This window comes from Nicotiana tomentosiformis, chromosome 1 (genome assembly GCF_000390325.3).
Source record: "Nicotiana tomentosiformis chromosome 1, ASM39032v3, whole genome shotgun sequence".
NCBI classification, from domain to species: domain Eukaryota; kingdom Viridiplantae; phylum Streptophyta; class Magnoliopsida; order Solanales; family Solanaceae; genus Nicotiana; species Nicotiana tomentosiformis.
Window position 1 is genome coordinate 82,659,224 of NC_090812.1, and position 20,163 is coordinate 82,679,386.

The following is a 20,163-nucleotide window of genomic DNA, read 5'->3' on the forward strand; positions in this document are numbered from 1 at the left end:
TATTCCACCCCATGAAATATTTTAGAATATCCCACCGTTGTACCAAACGATTCCTTAGGAATTTGGGGTATTAAATGTTTTAGAAAGCAAAAGAGAAGCAATAAATGTTTGTCATATATTTTGTCTGCAATAACTCAGCCAGCTCTATGTTTTTGCTTCAGCACAGTACATATCTGGATATTCTTGAACTTGGGATCAACAACATTTCATGTGATAGGCATCACGCATAGTCGAATATAGGATTTAGAATCGATAATACGTGTGATCTTATTGTACGTATATAACAATAACAATCCAGCATAATTTCGTTAGTGGGGTTTGGGGAGGGTAGTGTGTACGCAGACTTTACCCCTACCCTAGGTTAGAAAGGTTATTTCCGATAGATCATCGGCTTCCTCCCTCCAAAAACTCCACACCTTGCTCTTGAGGTGACTCGAACTCACAACATCTTATTGTAGGTATACATTTTAAAATTCTTTTCCAATGCATACATAATTTGAGTCAGAGCAAACTATTAAACTCATTGAATTCAAATTTGTCAGGTCTCACCGAATGGTTAAACAATATATATATAAAATTGAGAGAAGAAAGCATAAATTTGTCTTCAAATCGCCGAATACGGAATAAAATGAATATTCTGCTAAAGATACTATAAGGCTTTAATAAGAAGATCAATGCAATAGTACAAGCAAATTTTAAGTGAAAAAGAAATTCTACGTAAAATGTGCAACTCTTTATGTGTAAGTATATATAGAGAGCACAAAATAATTGGAGAACCAAATTAAAAAAGCAGAGGAATTAAAGATTAAAAGTCCTCAGGAATGCTTTGAAGCACAGGCATCCAATTAGAGGAATTGTAATTGTTTCTAAGCTTGAGCTGATTGGCTTTTCTAATTTGCTGTCTTTTTCTCATGAAATTCAAGCGTTGCTCCAAAGACAAAACAGCAGCCTGCGAAGGAGAAATTTGGCTTCTATTTTCATTAATATTACCATCTCTTAATGCTTCAAGAACTTGCTTTAAATCTTCTTTTTTCACCACAATTTTCATCCTCACCACCTCTCCTTTTTCTTGACTTGAGAAATCTTTTGCAATGGCATCCAAAATATTGCTCATCACATTTGCTTTTTGGCTCCTTGTTCTTGAAATCTTTGATTCTGATGATCTCTTTGGCCACGCGCATCTGTCTTCTGCAAATTTCACTTCCATTTTCCCTTAGCTTAATTCTTTTTTCTGTTCCTTCCTTCTTTTTGTAATAGTGCTTTGCTTGAATTTCTTTATGATTGCCTTATATATAGATTGATGATTCGTTAGAATAACAGAAATACCTAATAAATATAATAAACAAAAAATGGAGGTCGGTAGATTAAATATGGTTTGATAAAGTACAGCACATACAGAGATATCCCAAGTTCATAAATAAATATTTGACTTTGGAGAAGATTATCATGAAGTTAGATGCTAAGTTGGCATTCGCCTGGAAAATAACGTACGAAGTCCACTACGTGTTATGTCAATATATATTCTCAAACATGAGTATGCAAATGTGAATGATAAAATGCTAGCTGTGATTCCTTTGATTTGAAATTTTAATATATAAGCATAGTTATACTATTTGTTGCACAGGGAAGCTGAAAGCAGCTTAATTTGATGTTTAAACAACGTCCTTTTAACGGCAAAGGAATTAGAGAGGCTAGAGGCAGGATTCCAACTTTATGGTTTTGAATTTTAGAATAACATTTTTAAGTGTCAATAACTGGTTCTAATTCAAATATTTATATATATTTAATGAATTTTATAACGCAAATATATTATTTCACCAAAAGCTACTGAATTTGGCCAAATTCGTAGAGACTTCTAGCCCCGCTGCTGAGAAAGGCATTGGATTTTACATTCTGAAATAACTTAATGATTTTCGTTTTAGCAAACTAATCCAAATTTAACGTGTATCACATCAGATTAATATGATTCTTACCGTGATTTCTTTTTCTTGATTTATAGCAGGATTGACTTTTATCATGCTCGTGTATCATGCTCTATGGCACTTCAGGATTGACAAATGCTTGAAGTTAATTTGTGAACCCATTTCTTACTTCCTCATCGATTATACTTCAGGGTTATGATTACCAACAATTTGGTATTATTGTTGGCATAATTTGATGGGCTGTTATTTCAAATATACACCAACGGCTCACATGCAAATCCTGATTCGACGGAGCTACAGTTAATGATTACGAAACCAAAACCAACGCGTCTGCCTACCTTTTAAGTTGAAGATTTTCCTTCAACTTATTAATTATGGTTTCGTAAACTACTTTAATTTTCAAATATTTTATTGATACCTTATAATAATAGCTGTTCTCGATAACATAATTATATGTGCGTATATATTTGTTGGTGAATATAGTTGTTGATACCAATTATAGCGAGGAAGTAGGAGTGTTAGTATTGATTGGCAATGGCAATGAGTAGTTGTTAAGAGCATAATTAGCAGCTGATCGATGAGATCATATTTCTGGAGAAGCGAAGAGCTAATTAATGGCAGTTGCATGTTGTGTATGCTTTTCTGTCACGTAGATCCTTGTTTCTTTTTAAACGATTATATACAACATAATCCCTATATAATAGTCATTCACTATAAAAGCCGAGTTTTTTTCGGAACCGATTATTATATTATGTTATAATGTATGTCCTCGATAATAACACTTCACTGTAACATCCAAAAAGTGAGACCAATATTGTGTTCAGAGAAATGTGTGAACTGTGAACTGTGAACTCTTCGTAGTAATTTCCTTGGGCCAATTTAAGAAGCATACATCTCTACCTGGATGGACTAATCTTTTTATTTTGATTTGATTGTCACAGCCCAATAACGGAGCATATACCCAAAACTAATTTCGACTTTATGCTGCTCCGAATTCATTCACGTTCAATTAAAGACTTGACTAGTTAAAGTTATTGTCCCCAGCTCAAATTCTATTACGAATTCTTTATCCTTTACTATAGTTTTTTAGGGGTCTAATAGAATTGGTCAAACTTTCAAATTTAAATTAAAAATTAGATATACTAAAATGGTAAAAAAGTTTGCTATTTTGTGAATAAGCAGAAAATACTACTATTATTTACGAGAAAACTCTTTAAAAAGTGAGCAACTGTGTAAAAATCTCATGAAAAGTTAACCGAAAGAAAAACGCACCAGAACAAAGAAGCTGAAAAAGACACAGCGCTAAGGACTGTGACAGAACCATAATATGGACCACCCACTATTCCCTGGAACGGACCACGTTGAAACAATTTATACAGTTTTACTAGGCATCAAGTTTAATTAAATAGTAATAATTATTTTTCAAAACTATGATTTTAAACCTATCATATCATTTGTTTAGCTATATATTTTTAAAATTTGTGATTTTAAATTTGTTTGTGGCTTATAAACTCTTATTTGGTTTAGCTACTATCCCATGTCTAATCCAAAGGCCTAAACCTTTCACCACAATGCTGACAATATTTTATTTTATTTTGAAAAAAAAATGTCTAATCCAAAGTCAATCCGAGATTCAGGTGCACACTTGCGAGCATTATAACATGTTTGGCCAAACTTTTAAAAAAAGTAATTTTCTCTATAAACACTTTTCTGATAAGTATTTTTGATAAAAATACAATTAGAAATAGTTTTTAAAAGTTTGGTCAAACACAAATTAATGCTCAAAAGTGTTTTTCAAATTAATTAGCCAAACACAAACTGTTTATCACCAAAAATACTTTTTTGAAAAGTACTTCTCAAAATAAGCTGATTTTAGAAGCTTGGCCAAACCGGCTATTAGTGAGTCGGAGCCTAGAGGGTTGACAGATAAACACTGATATTTGCTAGTATTTTGACATAAGATTTCAACTTTATAGGTTTTGGATTTTAAAACATCGTCGAATATATATATATATATATATATATATATATTACACATACATTATTTGATAAAAAATTACTAAATTCGATCGAACATATTTTACATATACATATTCTACGTTACTACCTACTCCCTCCGGTCTATAATAAGTGACCAATTTGTTTTAGGCACGCCCATTAAGAAAATACTAAATTCTATACAAAAATACCTAGTATGACTAAATTACCCTTAATTAAATATTGGTCACATAATTATAGTAGATTTAATGTGAGGAGTAAGAAAACTTTTTAGGGATATGCACATAAGAGTAAAAAAGTAAAAATAAATTAAATTTTTTCTTAATTATATGAATAGACACTTATTTTGAATCAAAATAAAAAAATAAATTACTCACTTATCATGGACCGGAGGGAGTAACACTCAAAGCATTTAATTCGCTTCTCAATCCACTGTGTCACTTCATGTTTCAGGTAATGATAGGGAATTATATGCATCTTCTTTTAATGTTGTTTGTTTCATTCCTCTGTTTCAATAAATGCTTCACATTTCTTTCTTTTCATTATCACGCCAAAGAAAGAGAAAGAAAAAGAAGATCAAAACATGAAAGCTGGCTTGTTTTGGAACTTTCGGTAAATTCACGGGTCACGACGTTAAAATCTTTGGATTATTTGCCAGCAGTATTGTTGAAGGGTTCATTTTTTTGCCAGAGAGGAAGCTCTCGGATCTAAACCCAATGCACCCGCCTGATTTATGATATTTTCCATTAATGCAAAAATATCGTTAAGGCTGTTGTTACTTTGTGACAACACAAACGTACGAGAAATATATTTCTTCTAAAAATATCCTATATTTAATAAAATCGCTGTGTACTCACAAACAAAAAAGAAAAATTAGACGATAATTTCTATTTTTCACATTTACAACTTCCAAGATACACTAGGACATCATCAACTAGAAATAACAACGATACACATAAAAAAAAAAGCTACAATTTAGAACATTAAGAAATTCAGTTAAGTCAACACTATAATACTGTATTTGTTATTCCAACAAGTATATTATCAATCTGTAGTTCTTAACTTAGATCATCATTATAATTAATGCATTTCTATATTCAAGGGTGTGAACTAGTGGTTAATAAAATAAAAGAAGAACCAGGAGGTTCATATTTTTCGCTGTCATAAAAAAAAAATCGAATGCAGTTTTACAGATATTTACCATGCGCAATGAATCTAGACAGTCGATAGAGATACATCACATGCCCCTCAAAATATATTTCATTTTTTTAAAGAGTGAAGCTAGGAAGAAGTCGTTTATTTGATTAATCAAACACATGTATGACTGAGTGGATCTAACGTAACTTTCCAATTAACGGTAGTATGCACATACACTATTTAATTTAATCCAAATTCAAAATCTTAGGCACATGCCACCAATATTTTAGTAACTAATTACTCGTTCAAAGTGCCGTTTAACATCATTCTCGCCACTGCAAAATATTCTTAAACACAACATATATACGCACAACTTTAACAACAAAGTATGTCTAGTGCCCTGCAAACAAAAGCTAAAGCTGCAACTTTTACCCAGCAAAACAATAAAGCAGAGGACCACTAGAAGAGGACCCGATCTAATCCCTAACTCAAATTATGTTAGTACTACTACTACATTTGTGAATTCATTTTCAAAGTACTAGAGGACCACTACAAGAGGGAGGGGAGTGACTCAAATGAGAAAGTAGATCATACAGCTAATCAAATCACATGCTATGTCTACTCAAATAATAAAGCAGCCACGTAATATGTACAGAAGTTCCACTACATACAAACACATAAAAGAACAAATTCAGTCAGAAATCTCAATCAGACACCATTAATTCACCAGCCTAGAAAATATCTAAAGATACCACAAACATCAGAGTACCACAGAAAGTGGGAAACAGAACATGTAATAAGCACCATCGGTAATTCCGAAATTACCACGTAATCAGAAACTTAAGTTAAGAGGACATTGTCAAATTACCAAGTGAATAATTATTACTTAATAAATAAAGATGGATCCTTTCTAGTTTTTAGGTCGAAACAGCAGCAAAAAGAAAGAGATCTAACACATCAGAAGCCAAATATTCAAGCTAGAAACAAGAAAAAGAAAGAAAAAAACGACATAAAATTAAATCGTCCAAAAAGAAAACCAAAAAAAGAGGGACAACAGAGCGAAATTAACCTACATGGTCAATCTCTACATCATACTTGTAACTGCTAATCAGAATTTGAAAGAGAGCTTAATTTTACTCTACAGGTTTTCTGCAGAGAATCATATGCATAGGAGAAAAAATGCCTTTCTCACCACCTTTAGACAAATAATCAGCAGTCACGAACAACATCTCGTGCACATCAACTGTACCTTTTGGTGCAATTCCAAGAAAAGCAAGAATTGTGACCAAAATATGGTTCCTCCAGTAAGCAATTCTCCCCATTTTCAGCCTCGTCCACCACGGGTTCGATGGCGGCTTAGACAAATCCTTTTCCTTCACTACTTCAAATCCCACTTTCTTAGCAACTTCAGCTATGTCCTTGTAACTCCTCAGCCCTGGTAAAGCATCACCCCTTTCAATCCCGTGAATAATTTCGACATGTTCCGGGTCTTCGGGTTTGTACAATTCGGTTGTGACCCATTCATAGGAAACGTAAAGGGATCCGGGTTTCATTACCCGGTAGATCTCCTTGTACACTTCTTCAAGCTTAGGAGCGTGACACGTAGCTTCAATTGAATAAGCTCCGTCGAAGCTGTTGTCTGGAAAGGGCATTTGCAGGAAATTGCCGCAAACAACTTCGCAAAGTGAATCGAGGCCAGCCTTTTTGTTGTGCATCCGGGCTCGTTTCACCTGATACTCATTAATTGTGATGCCCACAACGTTAGCGCGTGAATGGGCCGCGATAGCCCTCATCGGCCCGCCCACACCACAACCCGCGTCGAGAATGCGGGCTCCGGGCTTAACACCTATTAGATCTACGGCCATTTCTTCGTGAATACGTGTGGCTTCGCGGTGAGATTTCCCAGGGATAGATGGGGAAAAGTGAAAAGACTGACCCCAACCCCATTCGTAAATATCAGTGACGAGATTATAGAACGTATCGACGAAGGCCGGGACTTTATCGGCGGTTTCGATTTCTTTAGGGCGGCGGAAGAAAGACCAGTACTGTTTATAATTGTCTTGGACATTCTCTTTCTCGATGGACCCGCCGGAAAGTTGGACGGCGCGTTTACCCTTAACCTCGGCGGAGCCAAGGATGCATACGAACCAGTAAAGTCCACCAGCAGCTAGAAGAGCGGCGGTGCAAATGAGAGTGAGAGAGTCCATTGGTGGGACTGTGGAAGTGAGAAAAGAGGAAAGTGATGAGAAGAGAGCAAAGTGAAGGGTGAGAAGCGGAGTGGCTTTTTATGAAGTGTGTGTGTGAAAAGTATTTAGCAGAGGGCGCATGAGGACAAAGTGACAACCAAGTAACCAACTGACCAAGTGATATGACACGTCAAACATAATTACATTCAACCCGAAGAGATCAAAATGTGATTCATTTGTACTCAAAAAATTAAAATGTGTGAAAAAAAATATAGAAATTAAAATATATATATAATGATCCGTTAAGGTATAACGTCTTTTTAAAATACGCTATAATATATATATATATATATATATATAGCCTTTCATTATCGCATTATATATATTATGTGGACCCATCAATAATTTTTTTGAGCTTAACTGATATAGCAATAATTCAAGTCGGTATAGTACCCTTATTTAAAGTGCTATAGCTAAAAAAAATTGTACCCCCAGATTTGTTTTTTCCTTATTTAAAGAGGTTAAGGATTTTTTAAAAATCCATTCACACATATTCTCAAGTCTTCTGAAATATTTCTTCGTTAAGTTGTTTTGCATTTTGTCATAATGTCTGAAGAGCGAAGAATAAGGTTTTCATTATATTGGGAGGGGGGATGAGGTTGTGGTGGCGAATAACTCAGTAACCTATAGTTTATCTCCACAGTGTCATGTTAAGTTGCCAGTTACAATGGAGTACGATACATTGGTATCGTTGTTATGTAAAAAAATGAGTGTGAGCAAACATTCGATGAACCTTAAAGTAACCGGAAGATATCTGTATTCTGTCACTCCGCAAAGGGTTTCTTGTTATGCTGAGTTTAACATCGAGGACGATGAAACTCTAAGAGATTTTTTGAGGACTGCGGATGAATACCGGGAATTTCTTGTAATAAAAATATTGAAAATGTACGTCAAGGTTGAAGACATTCGCAATAATGAGGTTGTACAAAGCAGGGATATCCCTCAGTCATCGGGTGGTTATTTTAGAGCACTTTTAGCCGAACAGGTTCCGGCTGAAAGAGTTTGGCGTGATCTAAACTTATCTCCATGGGCGAATGAGGAGCGAGGAAATAATTTCTCTCCTAGTTTACATAATCCACAAGACGAGTGGTAAACTTTAATTTTCCTTTGTGTTACGATGTTTATTTTTGCAGTATTGAATTTGTATTAACACAGGGGGTACCGGCCAGATATGAATTTTATAAGTTATCAACCAACACCCAGTTGAAATATGCCTAGTTCTGGTGTGTTGGATCATGATGATCCATCTTGGAGTCATCACCAACAGGATAATATCCATCATGGGATGTCAACACATTACGATTTGTAAGTGAAGTGATATAGCTATATGTAAAGTATTTATCAATTTGAGTAACTCATTATTTTGTTGGTTGTGTAGTGAAAACGAGCATCCTGAAGGTCCTGTCCTTACTCAATTGCCTGAAGGCGGCATATTTAATCAGGATCTGGCAGATGCACAGAGTCAGGAAGAGAATATGGATTATGGCAACAATGCCGATGAATCTGGAGATGACACACCCTTTCGTGATGAGGGTGATGATGAGGAGGAAGAGAATACTGGACCTGATTTGACGAGGGAACATGCTCCACCCCCGTTAGACCAAGAGTATACGAGTCCCATGTTCTGTTTCATTCAAGGGAGATTCCCTACCTTGATTATTTGCCAAGTATGCCGGATGTGGATGCCCTCACAAGGGATATTGACGAAATTCAGACAGCAATGTGGGATGAATCTAGAGCAACGGTGCTGTCAAATGGCATGCTTTTTCTCGATAAAGCGCGCCTAACCCGGGTAGTGCTAATGTATAGCGTAAAAGAGTGTCGTGAGATCACGGTACGCGAGTCATCTCCAGATGTATACAAGGTAGTCTGTCGTAGATGGTTTACGGATTGTAATTGGATGCTGCGTGCGAGGAAGAAGTATGTTAATTAGCACCAATTAACACTAATTAGTCCCAAAGTATGTCAATTAGCACCAATTAACCACGTGGCCTTTTGTCAAACTCTCCCTCTATTTCATTTTTATTTTTCTCTTTAGCAAAAACCTTACCTCTTCTCTCCCGTTTCCTCTCTGAAAATATCAAAAATTCTTATAGGCAAGATTCGATTCAATGATTAATACATGTAATATAATACAGATTTATGGCATGGAAAGAGGAAAATAGAATGAAGGAAGAATGTTTTCATACGAAAGAAGCCATTGTGTTGGATAAGTTTATGTAATTATTCTTAAATTTCTCATTTTTAATTGTATAAATTTTTGTGAAGAAATTGGTAAATTTATTTTGTGGGTTTCTAAGATAACTATAATTTGCCAAAGTTCTCTTTTCTTTTTTATGGAAGAAACTTATTCAATACTTTGTTGGGTTTGTTAGTTTATTGTAACTTTGTCTTAAATTAATTATTTTTGATGAAGAAATGGTTCAAGAATTTATTGTGTTTGTAAAAAAATTAAGATTAATGGAAGAGAGCGGTTGGAACATTGTCTACAATGGCGGCTGCTTCTCTGAAATAAAATACATGGCAATGGAAATTTCATTCCAAGCTATTATATTTCTTCATTTTCTAGATTCTTGCTTAGTTTTTGTTTTTAAAAAAATTTAAATTTGTTACTTGGTTCTTTACTGTAGAAGGTTGGATTTATTTAGCAACAAAGATAATAATGGTGATAGAAGAGGAAGAGAGAAGGGGTGGATGATAAGGGGCAGGGGAGGGTAGGAAAGTAGTATAAGAGAAACCAGTTATGGCAGTGATGAAGGAAAAGGGAAGTCCTATATGGAGGAAGGGAGATAACTGATTTGATAAAAATAAGGAGGATGTTTGTAGGAGGGTTAAAGAGTTTAAATTAAAAATTAAAAACTAAAATTAAGCCATATGGCAGTCATAGATGTTAACCCAATTGATTAGAGGCTAATTAGTCTTTAATAGTGAACGGTTAGTGACTAGAGTTATTTTTAGCCCTAAAGTTAAATGACAAGGGTATTATTGAGCCAAACTTTAAACGGAGGGTATATCTAGATATTTTTGTAAAGTATACGGGTATTTTAGCCCTTTTCCCTTTCGATAATTTTTGAAGATAAACTTTACCCATAACACTACGAACTTAAATATAAGTAGACACCCTAAAGCATCAAACTTTCAATTTGTTATTGACATGATGAGATCCAAGCTAGCCAACTAGAAAATTAGTTGCCTTACTATGACAGGCAGATCGGCATTGATCTCATCTACTCTCTCTAACATATCTAATCATGATATATAATATATCCATCTGCCAGTTAAAATTCTTAATCACATTGATAAGATTCAACGGAACTTCCTTTAGGGGACTACTACTAAGAGAAAGTTGCATCTTATTAACTGGAAAATCATCACTAAGCGCCAAGGGGGGTTGGGTCTAGTAAAAGCTTCTTCAAAAAATTTGGCCTTGTTAACCGGCTTAGCTTGGAGACTTTTTATTAATCCTACTTCACTCTGGGCTAATACTCTCATTAGGCAATACTCTTCCAAAAAGAATCCTTCAAATAGCTCCTTTATTTGGAAAAATATTCTCAAAGGTTGGTCCATATGCAAGGAAGCTATTACTTGGGAGATTGGCAATGGTAAAAATATAAATTTTTGGAACCATAGATGGATCCTTAACCCTCCTCCCCTTCGAACCATTATTCATGATCCCTTAACCCCGCGCTAAGAGAGCCTTATTATCTATAATCTTTGGTCTGATGCAATATGGGATCTTTCTTCTATATCCTTCGAATTGCCTGATTATTTAAAATATTATATTACTGGCATCAACATCCCTCATAATGAACTTTGCAAAGATCGTCCAATTTGGTCCATCAATGCAAATGGTATTTTTACCACTAAATCCACATATAGTCTTATTGACGACCATGAAAGGTCTGTCAATGACTTTGACTGGATTTGGCATCTTCGTGCTCCAAAAAAATTATCTTCTTTCGCTTTGGCTTTGTTACCATAATAGACTTCCAACTAGAACCTATCTTAATAATATTGGCAACAACATTGATAGAACGTCTGTAGGAGTGCTGAAGAAACCATTACCCATATATTCCTTTCTTGCCCCATAGCTAACGGATTTTGGAATGAAATTGGTATCAATAATACTAGTATCACGCTGGTGGAGGGCCATTGGATTGACACTGTAAAAAACTTTCAACTCCCAATACCTCTCTTAATGTTAGATTGGCTTGATTTTTTTCCGTTTGCACTTTGGAATCTGTGGAAACTTTCAACTCCCAATACATCATGCATAGTTTTCGCGAAGCAAATTCAGTAGCCCATCTCTTGGCAACAGAAAGTACCAAGCTTGACTGTTTCAACACTCAAGTGAAACTTGCTACCGTCCCTCACTTTGTGTCTGCCAACTTTCTAGCAGATCAAAGGGGGTCCTCCTTTACCAGAACTATTTCAGAGAGTTCATATAATAAATTAGCTAGTCTTCGAACATTTGTGCTATAATTGGCACCTCTGTTTTTTCTGATAGCTCTTTTAACTCTACAAATCATGGACTCGATCCCGTTGGATCTTCCATGATAGAACATTGTAATGCTACTTAGTTTATGTTAATAAAGTATCCCTGTTAACCAAAAAAAAAAAGAATAAATGTAAGCCTTTGGAATTTTTTTCGTGACAAACAAAATAATAAGATTCTGCTCGAATATTCGAGGGAAAGATAAATGTATCGGATCTGACTATGGAATATGACAACGGTAAATTTACACTTCGATCTACTTTGTTAACTTTTCAAGCAAAATTATAAATCAGATCCACGTTCTTTTTCATTGTGTTACTTTTCTTATTTCACTTTTCCTTTTTTTCAAAAATAATATTATGGTGCTTTTGTATTATTATTAGTCTTTATCCTGATTGTCTCAACAAAAGTTGCCGATGTACACATCATCCTTTCATTGGCAAAAATAAAAACAATTTTAAGATAGAAATGAAAGAGAAAACGAAGTTAACGCAACCAAAGAATGGGTACTATAATCATCATTGTAATTTATCATTATGCTATTTCAGCATTATAATTTATCATTATGCTATTATTGCAAAAACTCAGCTAAAAAGGAAAGAAAAAGTTCTCGAGAAAGACTGAGATTCAAATTGTTGGCTCAAAAAATTGTAAAGTGAAATGGATTAAATGGTACAATTACTGTCAATCAACTGCTGAAACTGGCAAAAATAAAAACAATTACTATATTAATGATCACACTAATTTGTCACTGAAACTGGCAATTATTATGATTTTAAAAAAAAGTTACTATTAAAAGAGACATTCACATACTTTTTAAAATATTACCGCCATGATACCAGTCACACCGTCCAGTTTAGGAGCAACAATTTTGTTCTTGTAGTAAAAGTGGACACATGGAAACATTTTAGTGTTCTTATCCACATATATCAATTGAGATTTTTGTACCCAATGGGTCCTGCAACAAATTATGTCAATGGCAAAATAAGAATTTAAATTACTTGTTAGAAAATGTGTCAATTTTACTTAGAAGGGCAACAAGGAAAATAATGTCAGATAAATTGGGATTAAGAAGATAATTATTTAACTAATGAGAGTCAAATGAAAATTAGAGAGTACAAATCCATTACTTTAACAGATTGACAAGTTTCAACAGTGTACATATGAGTCATTCTTGTGGATAGCACATATGAATTCTCTAAAGCAACATAAATTTGAAAAATGAACAAAAGCTACTCAAATCTTTTTTATTGGTCCATAAGATAAACTTCGATTATGCACTGGGGTTGCTTTCGCAAGTAGTGAAAGGAACTTCTGCGTGTGAACTGAAGCGAGGTCAAGTCTTCATTTTAACCTATACTCTATTGTTTCATAAATAGGACCCACCACTAAAAGGTGTGTTGGAACATATTCATCCATAACTAGAGATCTCGTAGGCTAACATAATCATATTAGTGTCACGTCCCGAATTTGGGCCTGGATGTAACACGGCACTCCATGCCTGATTACTGTGATCGAGCGAACCAACTGGCTGGCTGAATCAACATGTGATATCATAACATACTGGATCGGAAGATAAACTAACACATGCTGATATGCTGAAAGTCTGAATGATATAAATCAAGTGCGGAAATACTAACATAAGTCTAATACATATATGTGGCCAACATGAAAAGCATGTGATTCTATCTAATTGTTACTCTAGTCTATGAAACCTTTAACGAAGTACTGAAAACACTGACTGCCTGAAAATACTGAAGACTGTAAGGTAATGATAATGCCCCAAAAGAACTGGGATCACCAAAATAGCCGATACGAGTATCCTAGCGCTCTGAATCGTCAACCCGTAAATCATTACATGCATCGTGAGATGCAGGCTCCAGGCAAAAGGGACGTCAGTACATTTGAATTGCACTGGTATGTAAAGCAACTGAAAGAAACAACTATAAATGCTGAAACTGAAACTAAACTGATAACTGATAACTGATAAATGAACTGAACAAAGGAAGTAAGGATATGAATACTCCCTCTTCTGAATGATGAACCGCCTATTTATATGAATATTAAACTATGGCCTCAGGCCCAATATATATGTGCACCGGCGACCTCGGGCCTAAGTATACGCATACATAACTGCGGCCTCAGGCCCAAAGATGCATAAAGCATAAAATGCGGTCTCAGGCCCAAAGATGCATAAAGCATAAACTGCGGCCTCGGGCTCAAATGCAGGTGTTCAATATTCAGGGATTTAAAATCAAGAACTGAGAATCATACTGTAATACTTGATACTGAAATACTGAACCATACTGAGTTACATGATACTGGAATGCTGAATAGAACTTGACTGAGACATGTATTCATGAACTGGTTATGAGAACTGAAGTTTCAACTGTTTATGACATGCTGAATAATCTAGACTGAGACTCATGGGCGTCAAACATAAGTCTACATTGATTACGCACTGAGCTCACAACGTTAAGAATGAAAGTCATGGACGAATTATGAAGCTAGAGAATAGAAGTTTTGCAACTATTCAAGGCATTAAGCTTAGCTATATTTCAGAGGCAATTAGTAATATTGTAAAAGAAATGTAGTGTAGAGAGAATCATTAACATTCCCAAACATAGAGAGTTAGCATCACATACCTTAACTTCCTGCTCTTGAGCGTAATACAACATTCGCCAACCCTTTCAATTTTAATCTATATCAATACAAGTCAAAGTGATTCCATATTAGCAATAATACTCATGTTTTGGTCACTTAGACATTTTATCAAATACTTTATGGGCGTAAAGGCTCGTAACCCTTATTATTAATATTTCTACACCCAACAATCCATTCTCTTGCTCCTAGATAAATTCTAAAATCTCAAATTTCTTATAAACAATATCATTCTTCATCACCAATAAGATAAAACAACACCCTTAACCAATAATCAACAATCAACAACCTAAACCTATAACCGTTCATGCTTTTCTATCAAACCCATCAACTCATATCTCATGAACTAGAGTCTATAATTGTCACACCTCCTTTTCCCGAGGAATAGGAAGTTTATCCAATTAAAGTGATATTGTTCGAAATGGGATTATTTATTTAATCAGAGTCGCCACTTGGAATAATTATTATGGTGTCCCAAGTCACTGGTTTATTTTAAATCCCAAATCGAGAAAATTGACTCTATTTATGGCCTGCGAACACAGAAGATCGGGTAAGGAATTCTGTTAACCCGGTAGAAGGTGTAAGACACTCCCGAATTCTGTGGTTTTAGCATGGTCGCTTTAATCATACCTGGCTTAATTACGTATTTTTAGAACCTATGTGTATTTTTTATTTTTACCGCTTTTAATTATGGCGTTATGAATTTATCTTTGAAACGGATCACATGTGCGTAAATCCGTTTTCTTTAGTGCGCTAAAATCATATCACGCGTACGTGTACACAAGTAATTACACTTAATATTAAGATTATTTCACCCCAAGTTGTGCGAACGCATACCTTGGTTTTACCTTTGGATATCGTAATTATGTCACGCGAACGTATACATAATCACGATGATTTGATTAATTAAGAGTGTGCCTAAAAGTATACTACCACATTCATGAGTATTTTCCTAAACTACTTTGAGATTAATGTAAGGTTATGAATTATAAAATTATTTGTTGTGAAAAATGGTGTGAATTAGCTGTAAAGGTGAGCTAGCTTGTATCTTTGGAGAATAATGGACCAGTATGTTATTCCCTATTGGCTATATGTTTAGAGGAGAAAAACAAGATCATCGCAAATGGTAATTTTTATGAAGTGGGCCTGACATAATTTCAGCATATTAGGGCCCAGAATTATTCAAAAAGGTCCAAACCAATCCTTATTGTGAAGAATTATTTCTAGTAGCCCCCTAAACACTCTAAAACATTCTGTCGATTTGCCGATTTAACTCATCTAACAATTTAGAGAATTTATTCAAGAACAGAGACTACACACATCACAAAATAGATAAACCAATTAAAATAACTTAAATGAAAGCTAAGACATGCTACTCAAATAAAGAAAAATCACAAATCAGTCAAAAAGCTCACCAAGATATCGTAACAAGGTGAAATAAGAATGGAAAATTGAGAAGCGGACCTTTTATTGATGAACAAAGTCAAAAATTTGCAACTCAATCGGACTAAACAGAGTAAAGACCGTCAGACTGGAAAACTGAAGCTACGAATTAGAACCTCGACATAGTTTTTTGCCGTAATGGATGGGTGTTTTATAGCTGATTTCAAGACTGTTTAGCGTCAGTTTTGGCTGGGTTTTGTGAGGTTTATGAAGGGTTTTGGGGAAGGTTTGAGCTCATGATTGCTAGGTTTGGGGAGTATTTTTCAGCTCGTTTTGGAGCTATTTTGGGGGTGATTTCGAGCAGATTTTGTGGACATTTCTCAGCTCATTTTTGGAGCGGAAATGGGGTGGCTTTGGAGGTCATTTTTTAGCAGATTTTCTATGGCATTTTTATGGAATTTCAAGGAGCTTTACATGGTCTTAATGGAGGATGGTGGCTGATTTTTTTTATGGATGAGATAGAAGTTTTCATGAGTTTTTCATTGTTAAAGCTTATGAGCTTTTTGCTATGAAGCTTGGAATGCAGAAGCAAGTTTTCCTCTGCCCCTTTTTTCTCTCGTGTTCTCTGTTTTTATTTCCTTCCCCGGACCTTTTTCAAAATGGATTATGATGGTTAGGTTTAAAAAGTGAAGGTGGGAGATGGGAGTGGGGAAAAGAGAGAACGGATATGGGGTTTGGTTTGGGGGGGAGGGGGTTGCAACAAAGTAATAAGAAAAGAAAAAATAGAGGGGAGAGAAAAGTGAATAGGCTAATAATCCTTCTCGAAAAAAAAAGAAAAAAAAAAGAACAGGATAATAAGGATAAAAATAAATCCCTCAATTGGTGGATCTCTATTTATTTAATGAATGTGCGATTATGGACTTTGAAACTTGCTACATTTGTAAATGAAGCTGCTATTTTTGGAATAAACAAGAACGATTTTATTTATGGTAATACTCTTAAATAAGTGACCTACAATGTAGTGTCCTCCTAATTTTTCAATAGTACATTTTGTCATTTCTACTGATCTAATCAAGCCCGTATTATCTCATTGTAGTATTTCTCATTATGTAAATTGAGGATTATGATCTATAGTGATTTGTAAATTCCAAACGACTTTCCTGATAACTTTGACAAAATGCTGAAGATCAACAATGGTGATAGCTCAGATCGAGCTCTAATGGATGAAGAAGAAAAGCATTCTTCATTGAGAAGCTTCGAGAGACAGATGAATTGGAAAATAATTCTTCACTGCTCAAAAATATATGTACAGTATTTTATATATATATATATATATATATATATATATATATATATATATATATATATATACCCTTACTGACTTATTGCAGTAATAGCCTAACTAATTTGCAGAATTGGCCAATATAAAGAATAGCCTATATAGAATGTAAAGTAATTACAATGTGGCTAACTATTAAACAATCTCAACACCCCCCTTCAAGTTGGAGGTGGGGAACCCACAACCAACTTGCCAAGTAGAAAAGTATGCTTGTTGCCTGGCAGAGATTTGGTAAAGATGTCTGCAAGTTGTTCATGAGTAGGGATGTAATGTAGTGAAATCAGTCCATCTTGAAGCTTGTCTCGTACAAAATAGCAGTCCACTTCTATGTGCTTGGTCCGCTCATGAAATACAGAATTTTTTGCAATGTGAAGTGCTGCTTGGCTATCACAGAAAATAGGTACATGTAGAGATAAAGGTATTGTGAGTTCCTCAAGCAGTCTTGTAAGCCAGACTAATTCCTCAACTACCTTTCTTACTGCTCTATACTCAGTTTCTGCTGAGGATAATGAAATAATAGATTGCTTTTTGGATTTCCAACTAATGGGACTATCATCAAGTAGTACTATGTATCCACTGACTAACTTCCTGGTTTTAGGGCAAGCTGCCCAATCAGAGTCACAAAAGGCCCTTATCCTGTAATCTCTGTTGTTGGACAAGAAAATCCCCAGAGATAAGCTTCCTTTCAAATACCTCAATACATGTACCGCTGCCCTTAGGTGAGTATCTCTAGGATTCTGCATATATTGGCTTAAGTGTTGAACACTATAGGCAATATCAGGCCTAGTCCATGTAAGGAAATTCAATTTCCCAACTAGTTTTCTATAATGGCCAAGGTCTGAAAGGGATATTCATTCATCTGCTTTTGACTTTACTGTTGAATCAAGAGGTGAAGTCATAGTTGTACATCTTATACAGTCAAATTCTTTGAGAAGATCTTGAATGTACTTTTTTTGTGTAATCAGAACTCCATCACTCTTATAGAGTATCTCCAATCCTAGAAAGTAATGCAGTCTCCCTAGATCCTTTATTTTAAAAGTTTCATTGAGGAACTTCTTTAAGCTGGTAATCTCTTCTAAGTGAACTCCTATGATAATAACATCATCCACATATACATCTACAAAGGTTACTGAATTCCCTTTGCCTTTATAAAACAAGGAGTAATCAAATATGGAATGTGTATACCCTCTAGAACAAAGGGCTTCTGTTAGCTTAGCATACCATTGTCTACTAGCTTATTTCAATCCATACAAGGATTTATTCAACTTGCATACCATTCCAGGTTGTTCTACAAATAGACTTGATGGTGTCTCCATGTATACTTCTTCATATAAATCACCATGAAGAAAAGAATTGTTCACATCTAATTGAAATATTTCCCATCCCTTCTTAACTGCTACCCCAATCAGAACCCTTACTATTGTCATCTTTACAACAGGTGAGAAGGTTTCAGTGTAATCCACTCCAGCCTGTTGAGTATAACCCTTCACTACTAGTCTAGCTTTGAACCTCTCTACACTCTCATCTGCCTTGTGCTTTATCTTATACACCCATTTAGATCCTCTAGCCCTCTTTCCAGCTGGAAGTGGAACTAAATCCCAGGTGTCATTGGTGTACAATACCTCAAATTCTTGAGTCATTGCTGTTTGCCATGCAGGCACAGCAGTTGCTTCCTCATATGAGGCAGGTTCACAATCTTGTGAAACATTCTTCATCAAATGTTGACTATCAGTGGCCAGGGCTCTAATGTCAATGGGTTGTACTTCAGGAATAAAGGTATTGAAGGATTGAGAAGAAGTGCTTTGTTCATCTTGAGATGAGTTATTCACAGGTTGTTTGGGTAGTGTACACACATAATCTTTCAAGTATGTGGGTAGTTTCTGAGTTCTAGATGGTCTATTATTTTCTGGAGGTAAGATTGGAGTATGTTGGCTATAATCAGATGAACTAGCAGTACCAAGTGGGCTGTTTTGGTCTTGAAACTGTGGAGATGGGACATTATATTCATTTGTATCCTGGCATTTTTAGAGTCTTGGTTCCCTGATACAAGTGTTGGTGACACCATATTGTGATTATGAGGTGATGTAATGGGAGATGCAATAGAGTCGTTTGTGTTGGAATCAGTTGGTGGTGCATGATTTTCTACATTCAAGTGTATTTGAGGTAGTGGAAAAGAAAAACCATCAAGATTAGGAAACTGATCAACAGAATTTGATTTTGAACTAAATGGAAAGATACTTTCATGAAACAATACATCTCTTGAAATGTGTATCCTTTTTGTGACAAGATTTAACACCTTGTAGCCTTTTGTCCCAAAAGGGTATCCCAAGAATACATGTGGAGTTGATCTATGTTCAAATTTATCCTTGTGTGTTTTGAGAGTGGTTGGGAAGCAGAGACAACTAAAACTCCTAAGATGTGAATAAAGTGACTTTTTTCTGGTAGAGCAGTTCATATGGACACTTGTTTTTTATGGAGGATAATGGCAATCTGTTTATTAGGTATGTAGAGGCAAGTATGCATTCTCCCCAGTATTTCAAAGGTAGCTTAGATTGATATAGCAATGCCCTAGCTGTTTCAAGGAGATATTTGTATTTTCTCTCTACTATCCCATTTTGTTGGGGAGTATAAGGACAAGTCTTTTGGTGTATGATTCCTTTACTTTGGAATAACATGGTACTGGCAGCATTGACAAACTCCAAACCATTATCTGTTCTAACATTTTTTTATGGTAGTTTGGGATTGATTTTCTACCATAACAACAAAGGCTTTGATAGTATATAAAGCATTGCTCTTGCAAGTGAGAAGATGTGTCCATGTGAACCTACTGTAATCATCTACAAGAGTAATGAAATATTTGTAGCCATCATGGGTTGGAATGTGATAGGGGCCCCAGAGGTCCACATGTAACAGTTCAAAGATTTTAAGTATTTTTGTGGTACTTTGTGAAAAAGGAGATCTGCTCTGCCTGGCCATTGGAAT

General features: G+C 35.2%; 1 protein-coding gene and 1 long non-coding RNA gene across 2 annotated transcripts; both read right to left on the reverse strand.

The window, feature by feature from the left end:
* Positions 1–590: 590 nt before the first annotated feature.
* On the reverse strand, positions 591–2,218 carry LOC138899630 (uncharacterized). The gene is made up of 2 exons (XR_011411383.1): positions 1,974–2,218; positions 591–1,285 (listed from the first exon to the last, which is right to left on the reverse strand). It is a non-coding gene; the product is annotated as an uncharacterized lncRNA (long non-coding RNA).
* Positions 2,219–5,921: 3,703 nt separating this feature from the next.
* On the reverse strand, positions 5,922–7,405 carry LOC104085697 (24-methylenesterol C-methyltransferase 2-like). The gene has a single exon (XM_009589796.4). The coding sequence runs from the start codon at positions 7,262–7,264 to the stop codon at positions 6,191–6,193; it is 1,074 nt and encodes a 357-aa protein (XP_009588091.1). The 5' UTR covers positions 7,265–7,405; the 3' UTR covers positions 5,922–6,190.
* Between the last annotated feature and the right edge of the window lie 12,758 nt (positions 7,406–20,163).

Bases quoted from the DNA above. Each gene is read 5' to 3' on its own strand.
- LOC104085697 (XM_009589796.4), bottom strand. From the start codon at position 7,264: ATGGACTCTCTCACTCTCATTTGCACCGCCGCTCTTCTAGCTGCTGGT.